This window comes from Lycorma delicatula, chromosome 3 (assembly GCF_047948215.1).
Source record: "Lycorma delicatula isolate Av1 chromosome 3, ASM4794821v1, whole genome shotgun sequence".
NCBI lineage: Eukaryota > Metazoa > Arthropoda > Insecta > Hemiptera > Fulgoridae > Lycorma > Lycorma delicatula.
In genome coordinates, this window is record NC_134457.1 from 52,048,507 (window position 1) to 52,063,990 (window position 15,484).

General features: G+C 30.6%; 1 protein-coding gene across 1 annotated transcript in view; it reads left to right on the forward strand.

Moving 5' to 3' along the window:
* Positions 1-15,484, forward strand: part of Ltn1 (E3 ubiquitin-protein ligase listerin) — a 101,720-nt gene that overhangs the window by 39,301 nt on the left and 46,935 nt on the right. The window contains exons 8-12 of the mRNA XM_075359820.1: positions 1,150-1,340; positions 4,023-4,158; positions 5,900-6,190; positions 8,453-8,866; positions 14,939-15,137. Coding sequence (XP_075215935.1) covers positions 1,150-1,340; positions 4,023-4,158; positions 5,900-6,190; positions 8,453-8,866; positions 14,939-15,137 — 1,231 coding nt within the window. The remainder of the gene's footprint in view (positions 1-1,149; positions 1,341-4,022; positions 4,159-5,899; positions 6,191-8,452; positions 8,867-14,938; positions 15,138-15,484) is intronic.

Genomic DNA, 15,484 nt, shown 5'->3' on the forward strand with positions numbered 1-15,484 from the left:
AATAGTCATTTCCTGCACATTTCTAACAATATCTATTAAAGATTGCGCATTCAACATTTTCATCAAGATCCATCATATCCATATGCAAATCCACTCACTATGAGAGCTGTAAGATTAAATTAATTAATTAATTATTTATGTATTATATTCATTTTACAAAACTAATTGTCGTAAAATGAAACTAACCTTCTGACAAAAAATCAGTGGATTCTGATGACCAAAAATGTCAAATAATATGCCGCCTTGGTTCAGTACCTTAGTTAGGTTTAATTATTCTAAATATTTTATTATTCGCTGGTTCATTCAAATAAATAAATTTTGTTTATTATGATCTTTGAACTTTTAATTCTTATGTATTAAAACATATTAAAAGAATTCTTATGTATTAATACAATTCTTTATGTATTAATACATTATTGTATTAATATAATAATGTATTAATTAATTATTCATTCATAATAAACGCATATTGAGTCTTTGAATGATGGAACAAGACTGACTAACAATAGAGCATTAGACAAATTCAGTTTATAAGATTAACAAAAAAAGTGAGAAATTGGTAAGAAAAGTAAGAAGAAGAGTAAGAAAAAAGTGAAAATTTTTATTTAAAAAATTTAAAAGTCCTTTAAATAAAATTTAAAGTTCCTCCTTTTAATAAAAAAAAGGACGAAATGAAACCTGAGTCTTAACATAAATAATTAATCTTATGAAGAAAAACAATCGCACAAATAAAAAAATATTAATATATATTTCGCATATATATATATCAATATATAATAACAAGTATACACCTGACCACCATAAGACATCTACTAACTTACCAGGATTTTCTTCTAGTGATCGGTGCATTCCGATGCTAAGCTAAGGGACACACACACACACACACACACACAGAAATACATACAAATGATGTTTAGTAGGGTAGAATTACAATATAAAACTGATTTTCTGTCTTCTCTGGCTTACCTATCCTTTGATAATCAGTAACTTTTATGATTCTTTGTGGGAAAAGATTCTTAATGGATCTGCTTTTACCAAGTAGAGGATACTCATCATGTGTATTTAATAGATTTGTTAAATAAAAATTATTATTGTTTTCATTAAATAAATTTTAATTTATTATTGAAGCCAAAATAAAACTTTACACAGGATTGTTGGGAGTATGTGAGTGCTGAAAAGTTGGTGTTTCCAAAACTTTGGAGAATACTAAAGGAAGGTGGTATAGGAAGTGCTTCTTCAATTTTTCCGCATATATTACCTCTGCTTAGTAAGATTCCATCTAATCTCATTCCAAACAAGCAGGTATTTTATTCACGGTTCTTTTCAAGCCTTCAAGAAGGGTGAGTTAACTAATCTTAATTCTGTTTAAAATATCTGTTAAGTGTAAACATTTTATTATTTGAATGTGCATGTGTCTATGTAAAATAAAAAAAAAATTGGTTGTGTATAAACTGCGGGATCTATGAAAATTATAAAATAAATCCCGTTGTACAGTTTCACCAATTTAGAAATAGGTGTGTGTGTGTGTATGTGTGTGTTTTGTGTGCGTGCAAATACATTATGGGCAAACATACTGTGTTTGATATGTTGGAAGCATCAATTGTTAAAAAATAGCCCTTGAATAATAAGAATGCTAGCACTCTTGTTCATTTTCTTAACAACCAGATATTTATCTCAAGATATCTGTTTTTACTTGTCAATGATTTTATTAAAAAGAAAATTTTCTAACATTTACAATATAAAATAGCATTTTTAATGCATAAAAAATCTTTCATTAAAATAAGGTGAAACAGAAAATAAAATTTATTGCAGCTCTTGGGTTTGATATAGAAATTCAACCTAAACAAATTGTCATTTAGCTGACATTTGGTATCAGTTGTTTTGTTTTAGAGTTCAGCTCCATCTTTTTCATTAGATTGAAGAAACTTCAGAATTAGAATCTTGCTCCTGCTCCATCTTCAGGAATTTATTGATCACATTAAATGTCACAAATGTTCCCTTACATCATAACTGAACATAAGAATATTAAAATGTACTGATGCTAATAAGTTTATCATTATTTAATTTTTTAAGGAAAATGACGTATTTAAAAAAAAAATTGATAGAATGCGTTCAGCTACCAAAATAAGGCTTACCAGTAATTTTTTTTAACAAATGCCTATTATTTATAAATTTGTTTATTTCTGTACAGCTATTGATAAAAAATGGACCACTAAAAATAGGTAAGATAAACTAGTATAACATTTTTGTGCAACAAAAAAAAACATAAAAGATTTAAAAATATTATATTACCAAAAGAAAGTTGAAACTAGCAAAGGAGATCCACATTCTCTTTCATGGAAAGATTAGCATCCTGCAAACATTTATATATATGTAAGAATTATATGCAAGGGACATTCAATAATTAAGACAAATTGATGTAGAGTAAAACTGATTTATTCAATGACAATGAAACTTACAGTACTTTTTAACGTAGTCTCCATCAACATTTACACACTTGTCTTACCATTCCGTGAATTTTCTGATTCCTGCAGCAAATAAGTCTTTACCTTGCTGTTTGAACCATTTGTATACTGCTTTTTTTGACCGCTTTGTTGTTGAACTTCTTGCCACAAAAAAATACTTTGAGCGGGTCAAACAAATGAATATCAGATGGGTTGAGGTCTGGACTGTAAGGAAGACATGGCAACACCTCCCAATCCAACTTTTTGAGCATTCTCACATTCTCTTGAGTGATGTGGGGCGCACGTTGTCATTCAAGAGAATCACACGTTTTGAAAAAGCACCTTGACGTTTTCACCTTATCATGGGTCTCACTTTCTGTTGGAGCATGTAAGAGTAATATTCACTGTTCATGGTACATTGTTCTTCTAGATATTCACTAAAGATTGGACTTTGCCCATCCCAGAAGAATGCTAAGATCACTTTACCAACTGACACATGAGTTTTGAATTTTTTTTTGGTGGACAAATCCACATCTTTCCACTCAAGACTTTCCCGTTGGATTTGGGCTCAAAATGGTATATCCACGTTTCATCACAGGTTATCATACAATTTAGAATGTCATTACTCTCCACTTCATACTGTTCTTTGAGCTCAGAACAAAGTGCAAATCCGAGTATCTTTATGGGCTTGAGTCAACTGACTTGGAACCCATCTTGAACACATTTTGCGATAATTCAGCATGATTCATGAATGATTTAATGCACGGTTCCAACACTAACATTATACAATCTAGCAATTTGGGAAATTTTGACTCGCCTGTCTTTATGAATAAGATCATTTATGCAATTTTGCAGCGTGGTAGTCAAAACAAAACTTCAGCTGGTCTTCCAGAGCAGTGGAGATCAGTCACACTTGTTCTGCCTGAATTAAACTGTTCCACCCACTTATACATGTTACTGAAGTTTAAACACTTTTCACCATACTGTCATAACATTCTTGAGTAAATTTCTGTCAGTTTCACACCTTCTGATAGTAAAAATCTTATCACTGAACATTGCTCTTCTATCATACACATTTCAAATAGAGCTGACATTCTGAAATCAACAAAAGAGGTTTTATTTAGATTAATTATGATCTGATTAATGTATTCCCAAGGTTGCCAACTTGACCCTCAAAAAGTTTTATTGTCACTGAATGAACAAACAGTTTTTTCTCTACATCAGTTTGTCTCATTAATTACTAAACATCCCTTGTACATATTTATATGAATTGTTGTTCATAGCAGTAGTAGTTGTTTATGTAAACAAACATAAAAATACACATAAATCATCATTCAAAATGATTAAAATTAGTTACTCTTTAAATACATCAGCAACAAAGATTTTTAAATCTAATTAAAAACTGGTACCATATTTAATGGCACCGGCATTCCTAAGAGAAGTAACTGAAGCACTTTCATTTAGAGAGAAAGTTAGTTCAGACTTGTAATTTTTTTTATAACTAATTTTAAATTAAAACGTGCTGTGGTATATTATCATTAAAAACATTTTATGGAATATTCTATTTAATCTTTGCAGGTTAAAACTGCGTCATATTCAGATGAGTATAGTTGAAAGTGAAGCAGTTGCTGAGTGTTACATAGAATGTCTAAATTATGTTATTATGTTAAATGTAGAAGAACTGGAGTTCTGTCATTGTTTAATATCAGAACAGGTATAGTTTTCATAGTAAATAATATTTTAAAGACCGTTTATTGGTGTTACAACTGTTATGTATAGATGTTGTTTATAATAATGTTTAAAAATTTAATTGAATATTAATTATGTACTCTTCATTAAAATTAAACTTTTCCATAGACCTTGCTTAACTTATGTGTTCATCTCTTACCTTATATCTTCATAAGATATCTAAGGTAGATATTTCATTAATTTTTTCATTAATTTAGCTCTGAATAGCATCCTTCAATTACTCCAATAGTGAAGCATAAGACTCCCCCTGGAGATGGTCCTGCCTTTTTCAGGTAGTCTACGAGCACCATACCTTGAGAATACCATGAAACCACAACAATGATATTTCCTGTGAATGGAACCATTTTTGCTTTCTTTGGCATATTTTCACGTGCGCTGTTTGGTCTCTGGGATGCAATGGGGAATCCATGTTTCATCTACTGTTAAAAAATTCTAAGAAACTCAGTGGAATCATGTTCAAACAATACCCTTGAAAAGTGTATAGTCAAATGCGTTTTTTGTTGACTGTTAAAAACAGCACCCATTGAACAGAAGGCTTTTTTTATACCTAAAAAATCAGGTAAACTGTTGTGGGTACTGTCTGTTGGAGTAGTTTGCAGTGTCAGCAAATTTGCATACTTCAGTAGTCATTTAATATGATGTTATAGATTTTTATGGTGATTTTGTAAGTCATACTTGTTTTTGGGCATCCCAAGCATTTTGTACAACATGGTTGTACAAACATCTTGAATGTTTGTACAACCATGTTTAAATTTAGCTGCCCAATTTTTAATTGTTTTAAGAAGGGGAAGAAGTGTTAAAGTGGAATCTAATTTGTTTTATATCCATTGGGATTAAACTATTTAAAACAAAGTTCGTAATTACTGCTCCAACTTCAGTTTTATTAATTTTTCAGAAAATGTTAAAACTTGTTTGCTTCACTTAATTGCCTCAAATAATCAACCAAATACATATACACCATCCTAAAGATCATACTTCACAGATATAGTAATTTGGTCTACTTTCACAATCTGTCTGTCAGACCTAGGACTTTCCAAACACTCTGGTAAATGACAAAAAAAAGTTGTTTTATAATTGATCTATGAATCGTTGCTGATTCATAGGCAGATGCTGAATCAAAATGGATAGTTTCTATCGTGGAGATAATGGGTGTTCAGACAGAAGAGAATATAAAAAAGTGTTAATTATGAAAGCTTAGATTTATAAAAAAATAACTTTTAGGCATTTTGAATATTTTGTGTCTTTTCATAATATGTGAAAAATATACATATTAATATATAGCCATTCTTCGATTTGCTTACTTTTGAATTTTGTATATCATAAATATTTTTGCCTTTATCTTTAACGTTAAAAATTTGGTTAAATGGACAAAAAGTGATGAAACACACTAGCATAACAGTAATAAACTTTTCATTTAAACTGGCTTAATGTTTTTTTTTTGCCCATGAGTGTCAGCTAGCCAATTTGTATGTATTAAAAGTTTAATTGTAAAAAGAAGTATATGGTTAAGCATTTTTTAGTCATGTTGAGTTCACTAAAATCATTTTTACATGAGTAAAGTTAAAATCCATTTTTTTCTCGTGTTCTTTTTTGTGTAGTATTGTTATTATTTAGTATCTTCTTAACATAATTTAAATTTACAAAATATTTTATTGTATATTAATATAATATCTTGCTTAATCTTATTATTATTATTTTTATTGTAGCTAATGACCGTAATTGAGTTGACATTAAAAAATATGAAGTTGCAGTTGTTTCGAAGAGCATTGTATAACAGATTGGCTTGGATGATTGTACAGTGGTCAAAGCAAGAATTACAGGAAAGTTATTCACGTCTTTTAAGTTCTGTTCTTAACAAATTGGTTCCTCTTTGTTTTAAATTGATCGATGAAAGTGCCTTAGATAGAAAACAATTGGAAGCAATTCTTCATTCTCAAGCTGATCTCATTTGTGCTTTTAAATGTAGTCAGTGTCCAAAGCAAAGGAAGCGCATGAAAGTGAGCATTTTTTAAAAATATTTTTTAATGTTGGATATTATATTAGAAAAATTTTTCTATTAATGAATTTTGCTAGAATTTAAGTAAAAAGGATTTAATATGTAATTATTTTTTGACTTTTTTTTTTTGGTGGCTTTATTTTTCTACATAAATTATAACTTCCATTTTGACTTTTCGTCTAAAATTATTTTATCTCATGAAATTATTAAAAATAAAAATAATTAGATTTGGACATAGTGCAAATAATGAAAAAGACTTTTAAAATTCAATGTCTTACATTCCTAGTTTTTGCAACATTTAGTAGATCAATTAAAACAAAAAATTTTGATAATAAATTTAATAATATAAAGCTTATTTTTTATGTTCTGTTTTGATATAAAAAATAACAAGAAATTTTTTTTTTTAAGTTTTATTCACCTGAAAGCCTAAATCTTAATCTACAATTCTAAATAATTTCCACCTACATTAAGGCACTTGTATCATATGATCAGCTTCTGCATTCCAGCAGCTTCATAGAAATCTGCCAGATTAACAATTTAACAATTTCTGAAAAACAGCTGTTTAGATATGTCATTGTTGTCGTTGCACTGTTTTCATTACACCTTCTGCTTTGGATGACACAGTTTAGTCATGGTCTCATGATATGTCTCTGAATTTATCGTTTCACCCCAAGGCAAACAATAAACAAGCATTGGTGCCTGTCTATCCCAAAACATAGTGCACATGATTTTCTGTACTAACATTGTTTGCTTGAACTTCACTTTCGTGGGAGATGTTGTTGAGTGTCTTCTCCATTTCATTGACTGTTGTTTTGATTCCAGTGTAATGAGACGCCCATGTCTTGTCAAGTAACAGTTCAGTTTGAAAATGGATTGCTTTCTTTGCTGTATCTCATGAGAAGATTCAAAGCTTTGGCTAAACATTTGTTTTTGTGCAACTCAGTCAGTATTCTTGGTACCCAGCATGAGCACAACTTCTGATTTTTTAAGTGTACCTACACAATGTCATAGAAAAGATTTCGTGAAATTAAAGGAAATGCATTACATAGTGATGAAATTGTACTATTCTCACAGTCTTTTCTATTAAATCTCTGCACCAGATTCATCCACATCATGTACATTAATACAGTCCTCTTTAAATGCCTAACCCATTTCTCACCATTCTATCAGACATAGTGTTATCCCCGTATTTTCACTAATCAGTCAATAAATTTTGGCTGTTTTTGTACTTATTGCATTTAAAAAAGGAATTACAGCACATATTTCACAATTGGCAGCACTGTCTAGTCATAGGCATAGGCATTTTAAACAACTACAGGAAATTGTAAACAAAAACCAACAATCATGTGGTAGCTGTATCAAGCCAGTAGATGTAGTTACTCAGTGTATAAAACTGGTGACAGCTTTATATCAAAATGGTACTTACTTTAAAAACATACCTTGTAAAATAATTTTCTATTCTTATTATGCAGGACTTCAAGAATTATTATAAAATTACTTCTTTAGTTGTACTGTTAGTTGTAATGTTTGTCTCTTGCTGATAGGTCAAAGTAATTTAAAAAAAATTGTATGTGTGTGGTTTATGGTATGTTTCTTGTTTTGTGTTCTTTAAATTTTATAAAACCAACAAAACTAACAACAAAATAAACAAAAAGATGTAACATAAATTTGCTAGTTATCACTGTAATGGATCAGCTAATGGATACTGTTTCTCAACTACTCTAGAAAAGTCAGAAAATGCTCTGCCCACAATCTAGGGCTGGCATGGCCAACAGTTTTTGCCTCCAGGTCGAATTGGAAAGAAAACTTTTTTCATGAGCCAAACAAAATATTAAAATTAAAAAATGTTAAATACAAAAATAATTCATTTAGTAAACAAAATTATTATGGAATTTGTTGTACTTTTATTTAGGTTCATTAAAGAAAAAGTTTGTTCACAAGTATAAGTTGAGCCGAAGATTACTAAATATTCCTTGGCAAGATTTAAGTTTCCATATTTTCCATTATGCTTATAAAAAAAGCTAATATTGAAAAAAATGTTGTGGGCTGGATCCAGCTCATGAGCCATATGTTGGCCATGCCTGATCTAGAGGCAGCTACATTTTCAACTGGGACATTTCAGTAGAATATAGTTGAGATACTGTAGTTTTAAATTATCTTCTGTAAGAAAAAGAACATAGTATGCATCTCTTAAATTTATTCTAGATTGTTTCTTTTTTACTTAATTCTTAAAATTTGTTTTCAATTGTTTAAATTATTTCAGGTAACATTTTTGGAAGACAAAAGCTCAGAATCTGAAACACCATCGGCTCAATCATTGGGTAGCTTTTTTGAAGAGACTCCATCAAATTTTCAATATGAAGTCAATAATTTTGTTAGAGACTTAGTCAAAAAATATTTTGAATGTATTTCTTCAATTAAAATGTGTAAACATTTGTTTGTCAGACAATTAGCGAAAGTAATAACAGTTTTTGATTCGAAGGATATGTTTATTTATTTAATATCATTAAGTGATGATGATGAAAAAACTTGGAATAAATTTTATAGTAAATATATTACTGAATGGTTAAAAGATAGAGAAGTATGTATAGACAATATTTCACAGTTAATATTCACACTCCTAAAGTATGTTCAAGATGAAGATGAGAAACAAAATATTTTTCATTCAATGAGTCAGGTATTATTTTTTTATTATTTTGTACTTTAGCAGTTTATTTATTTACAACCCATGTTATGTTTATTAGTTCTGTTTTTAAATATTAACTATTCCAAAATGCTAGAATGTTGTTCTATACAATTCTTATCGAGAAGCTGTAGTATGAATCGCAGCTTATTTAGAAATGTTTCCAACATCTTTAATTCATCTGTTGATTAAAAAATTGGGACCAAACAAGCATCTTGGCCCATACCACAAGGTGAGGTGGATTTCTTTGCAATGCTTTTGAATTCAGGATTTCTTTTGGTGGCCTATAACCATACTTCTAATGTGTGAACTGCAATAGACTAAAACTTCTAGTGTGACTGCACAGTCATCAGAATAAAGCATCTGGCACAGGATAGTGTATTAAGAGATTTTTTAACAAAGCGTAGCAGCATTCAGTGTGACATTCCATATCTGTATCTAACAATTCATTCACAAACATCTGTCAGAATGGCCTAACCTTTAAGTATTTCTTTTTTCATGCAGTCTTGCCTTGTCATCCCATTCATTGATTTCATTGAGAATTTTTAGTGAAATATCAACAACAGGACATTTTTCATACTGAATTGGAGTTTGTCCATTCAAAGATCTACTTTTAACACTGTATTAATTGAAAACCACATCATGCAATTATCTTGTTATCCTGCGCATTGTTGTAAATCTACTTATTTGCCACTATCCAGTCTACAATACTTTAGCTGTTTGAGGAAAGTTGACACAATTTTCCTCAACTACATGACATTTGTAAATTGTTGCCAATCTAACTAAAGAAAAATATTACAAAAGTTAGATTTATTTTATTCATCTTAAAATTATTGTAGTTTTGTCAGGGATGTGATGACTTCCCACCCATGGGAAGTCATCACACCCATTTATAACTAATTCTTGATACTGTTTTGGGATCATTTTCTAAAGAATTTAAAAAGTTTTTCTACTAAAAAAAAAAAAAATTTAGAAGTATGTGATTAGAATAAGAAAGTATGAAAACTTATAGGCAGACTTTTAAATTTCTATAGTTAATGGTAGTTCTTTCCTTATTTATATGTGAAGATTTATATCGACGCTATTATTCGGAAAGTAACTTCCAATTTGTTATTAAAAAACACCAATTGATAAAAAAAAATTTTATATACATTTTTTAGCTACTTTTCTGCATAATTGCCTTTCAAATCTGTAAAGAAGTTTTTGAATATCCTCATCGTAAAATTCTTGCTTGTGAATTAAGCCCGGTAGTAATACAGTTTTTTAACTCTGGACATTTTCAAAACACTGCATTGCATCCAATTTCTTCATTTTTGGGAAAAGGTGATGCAAGCCAAATCAGGGCTGTATAGAGGATGATTAAACAACTCCCATTTAAAACTGTTGATTTGATATTGATTGTGTAGTGCAGTATGCAGACAAGCGTTGTCATAAAGAAAAATGTTGCCTTAACTCAGCATGCTGCATAGTTTGCTTTGTATGGCCCTTCTTAATTTCTTCAGTATCTCACATTGAGTTTTAGCATTAATTGTCATGCCTCTTTCCATAAAGTCAACCAAGATCACACACTTATGGTCCCAGAAAACTGATACCATCAGCTTTTTTGAAGAAGTGTTTGACAGGTCTTTACAGGTTTTTGAGGAGAACTGGTCTGCCTTCACTGCATTAATTAAGCTTTTGTTTACATGTTAATAAATTTAACCCTTGTCTCATCAAGGTCAAGGAATTCATCCTTCTCATTATGGTAAAAGGTGAAGGAGGGTTAATGCTAACCTCATCCTCTTTTTTGCGTGTTCATCAGAAAGAAACTTAGGCCCCCAGCAAGCTCAAATTTTGTGAAAGCCAAACCTGTCTGTTACGATTTCATACAACTCTGCATGATATGTGAGGAAAAAATTTGGATAATTCTTTTATCATGAATAGATGATTTTCTCAAATTTTTACATTGACAATTGCAAGTAGTCCATCTGTGACAATTTAGGGTCGACCATTTCTTTGTTGTCATGAATGTTGTTCAACCTTCCTGAAATATATGGCACCATTGTCTTACCACACTATCACTCATGATGTTCCCTCCATATACTGGACAAAGTTCATAATGAATTTCAGCAGCTGACAAGTTATTTGTGTGAAGGAAACTGATGATAGCATTCAATTCACACTGTGTGATTTTCTGTGATAGAAGCCATTTCAAACAAGTTTTACAAGAATAAACAAGAGTGATATTTCCAATAACACTACTAGAACCGCACTGAATTGGGCTATTCAACTGTGTAAAGAGAGAATCGCTACCTTCACTCCACACAATACCAAGGACCAGAAGTTAATTTCTGAATAACCTTCGTACATAAATTGTTGGCAACAGATTTAAAAAAAAGTTAGATTAGATTACGACCAAAGAAATTAAAAATATGTTTGTTGAAGTGTTTAGAGATAGCATTATTAAAGATGTTTACATGTTAAATGTCTAGAGCAAATGATGGTTAAACATTTCTTGTATGAAAAATTATGTGACTACTACCTATGAAACTTTAAATTAATAGTGTTTTTACACTCAAAAAGTTATTTTTCTTTCTCAATAAATTACCTTTAATAATGTGTAGGTAGCTACAGGTAGGATTACATTTTAGTTTAACTTTTGAGTTATTCTATACTACTGATTTACAAGGGAATGATATTAGAAATGATATACCAGGTGGCTGAAAAGTAACTTGCATCTCCCTGTAACTGTTTTTATAATTGAGATAATTAGATGTGATTTGTGGCATTCTTCTTTGTACTGAGGAGCTATTTCAGTGAACATATTTCATGCGTTTTGATTTTTTTTTTGGGGGTAGATCTCATAAATTTCAAATGGAACCAATGGTCATTTTATATATCATTTTAATGAGCTTGATGAGATGAGAAAAATTATACAAATTAAAACAATATGATACAATTAAAACTATTCTGATCACCCAGTCCAAAATGGTGGCCAACAGTGTGTCTTTCAGATAGCTGGAACTACAGTTGTATGCTCCTGTTAAGTTTTTTGTATTTGAAGTATCCTGATTCTCTCAAAAGTGATTGGTGGTTTATTATTTTAACCCTTCGCAAGCAGCAATGTTTTATGGCTGTAGGCAGACATTTTCAAAAATAATATTCACGAAAAAACTATTTAAAATAACTTAAAACATGCATTCATCCATAAAAACAACAAATACATTGTATTTTTGCTGAATTCTGCCACCAATCTGCTTAAGGAACGCTGTTTAATTATCTCATGAGAAAAAGCGCGAAAATGGAACAAGTCTCACTGAGCGCACTAGAATTTGCAAACTGTAGGTGATGATTTTGGTTATGTTTTACATTGAGTTCTTTTCATATAAAAGACACTGAATAATAATAGTAACAGTAGTAACAATGAAGGTAATATAAAAACAGCAACTTTGAAGTACTGTACCTAGGCAGGGAATAATATAATATGGTTTTATTATAATAATATAAATATTTTTTTCATTTCCCTCTGAATTTTTGTTTTGAAACTTTTGTTTGAATTCAAACAAAGCAAGCCGAAAATGAAGTTTTGGAAGGAACAGTTTGTAAACAAATTACTTAAAAATTAGTGAAAAACATGAAAAAATAATGCACCTGCCTTATTACATATACGCACGGTCATTGAACTCATCTGATAAGTGAAGTAAAATGGTTCCCAATCATGTTATATCAGGAATTCCCGTCTCAAAATAATTGAAAGAACATCTCCTGCTATCTCTTGGAATTTACATTTAACTACATTAAGACAAATAGCCGTCACATTCAGAGACTCGTATACTGGTTTCTGCCCTCCAATGTAAGTACAGGTAGCCCATGTATAGGTTTCTGCCCACAAAGGATTAATATTAATGAAATATAAATCACCAAAAATATTTTTTTTTAAACTATAAAATGATAAACCACCAAATTACTGTAGAAGATGACAGTTTAATTAAAGACATAATAAAAATACAGTCTAAGGTTGGCAATATTGACAACAGGACAAAGGGGAAAATAAGTTTTAAATATTATATCATTCCAGTAATTGACAGCAGAATTTTTGTATTCATCCATAATAAGTGTCAAAAAAAAATTTCAACAAATTAACAAAATTATAAATATGTTTTTAATGTAATATAGAATTTAATAACAACTGAAGATGCAGGATCTCATGAAAATCAATTATTAGCATTGTTTTGGTGGTTTATAAATTTCATATAATATTAAATTTTATTAACACAGTGGTCAAAATGTTAATGAATTATTTAAATATTAGAAAGAAAGAAAAAATATATATATAATTATACACACACACACACACATATATATATATATATATATATATATATATATATATATATATACCGGTTGGTATTTAGGTATGGAAACAGCTTTATACTTCATATCTGAGGTATGTGGAGGCAGAAAGAGATGGGGGGCTGCAGGCAGCTAAGAGGAGACTGCTGTTGTCGGTCGCGGCCTATCCCGGCATGGTTTGTTGCCTTTAATAGTAAAAGGAATGTAAGAAGACTTGACTATCTGCTATGGAGAGAGACTCTAAAGATTACTAGTGTGTATAGAACAGTGTCTACGGTTGGCACTGGGGTGATGGCGGGGATCCCTCCAGCCCACCTACAGGCCCTACAGAGTTGTAGACAGTATGAAGGAATGACAAAAGAGGCTGCACACACAGCTCCTTCAAGAGTGGCAAGAGAGCTGGAATGATGCATGCTCTGGGGGCCTGGACACGCACATTGATAGATTTAGGTCCATGGTTGGAGAGGAAGCTGGGATACTATGTCTCCCACTTCCTCTCTGATCACAGGGAGTTTGGAGAATAGATTCAAAAGACAAGAGTTTCCAAACTGCATATATTGTGGAGCACTGGATTCACCACAACATACTTTTTATGAGTGCCCAAAATGGGGCATTAAGGAAAATGCACTCCTGACTTGGATTACCCCGGAGAACACAGTTGGGCATATGCTATTCAGCATAGAAGAATGGAGGGCCATTGAGAACTTGGTGACTGATATCTTGAAACAGAAAGAGGAAGACTCCAGGATTGGAGAAGGAATTGAGGTAGGCAATAAACTAAGTGAAAAGACGGAGTCCTGGCTACCTGGGCAGGGACACCAGGAACGGTATAGCTGGATCTGGATTTATCCCTGTCCAGCCAGTTTGAGGAGGCAAAAAGAGAAAAATGATCCAGAACCAGCAGGCTGACTTGCCATGCCATATGTACTGCTGATGGGTGGGAAGGCCCATAGAGTCGCAAGGACACTTCCCTGGGATGAGAAAATACTTGATTGCTGATCCGACCCAGGGGAGCAGAGTAAAATAAAGAAATGAGGTTCTACGTAATTAAAAAAAATCTGGATTATGGTTGGTTTTAAATTTTTGTCCGCATATTAATCAAACTTAATTTTTTTAAATTGGAAGGTAGACATTTACATATGATTTTGATTTAAAATTTTATAAGAAAAACAATGGTGAAACCTGTTTTTTTGTAATGCTTTTATTATCGAGTTGTAAGCATTAATGTTGCAATGACGGAAAAATCGTGTTAACAATAAAACTATTTAAAAACACTGCATGAGCAATTTTATTGCATTTTATATTCATAATGTGTACAATAACAAACTTTAAACAGTACTACAATATCAATAATAGTAAATTATAACTAATAATTAACATCACTACAACAAATTAAATGGCTATAACCACTGATGATGTTAATTTCTAAATAAAAATTAACTTCCAGTGTTAATATTAGCTGACATTCTTACCATAAATGAAACAAATTAGCAGTAAATACTTAAAAAATAGTTTTATATATATAAAATTTAATTCTGTTAAATAAACCACAAAGAACAGAATATTGATGGAAGACAAATCCTAATTTAATTTTTCATTAAAATGCTTTCGTGGGATCCCGCATCCTCATGTCATGATTGACATATATATATATAAAAAATGATAAAATGAGTTTTTTATCCTTGATTTATATGTAAAATACCATTTATAAATTCAGTTCATTGCTGTTTACAGACTGAAACCAAAAAAGTTCTTGAGTGGTGCTTGAAAAATGAAAATGCTAATTTTAGTAGTGTTAAACAGTGGTTGATGAGTGATAAAATGGATTCAATAATTCTTTCTATAATAGAAGAAGCAGTTAGTGTTAATGAAGCAAATAGTAACAATGCTAGTGCAGTTGTAAAATCTTGTCTCAGGCAAACAGAAGATAAAAGTAAGTAATCAGTTTCATTTGATTCTATTGTAATTATTTTTTCACTTCATTCAGCCCATGTGGGAAGCTACATATTAAGTATTTTTTAGCTTATGTTTTGAATGAGTTAAGAAATCAGACTGATCAGTTGGTAAAACAAGCTACGTAATATATGTGTGACGTTCATAGAGTTAAATGCTGTATTACTACTTCAATAATGAAAAGTTGAATACTTAAATAAAGTGTTAACAAAGAATAAAATCGGTTACAGAGTAATAAGTTTTAATATATTTTTTTAATTTCTTAAAAGTTAGCCAATTTTAAATTAGGAGATTTTTAAAAGTTAAAAATATAATTTAATTTTTGTT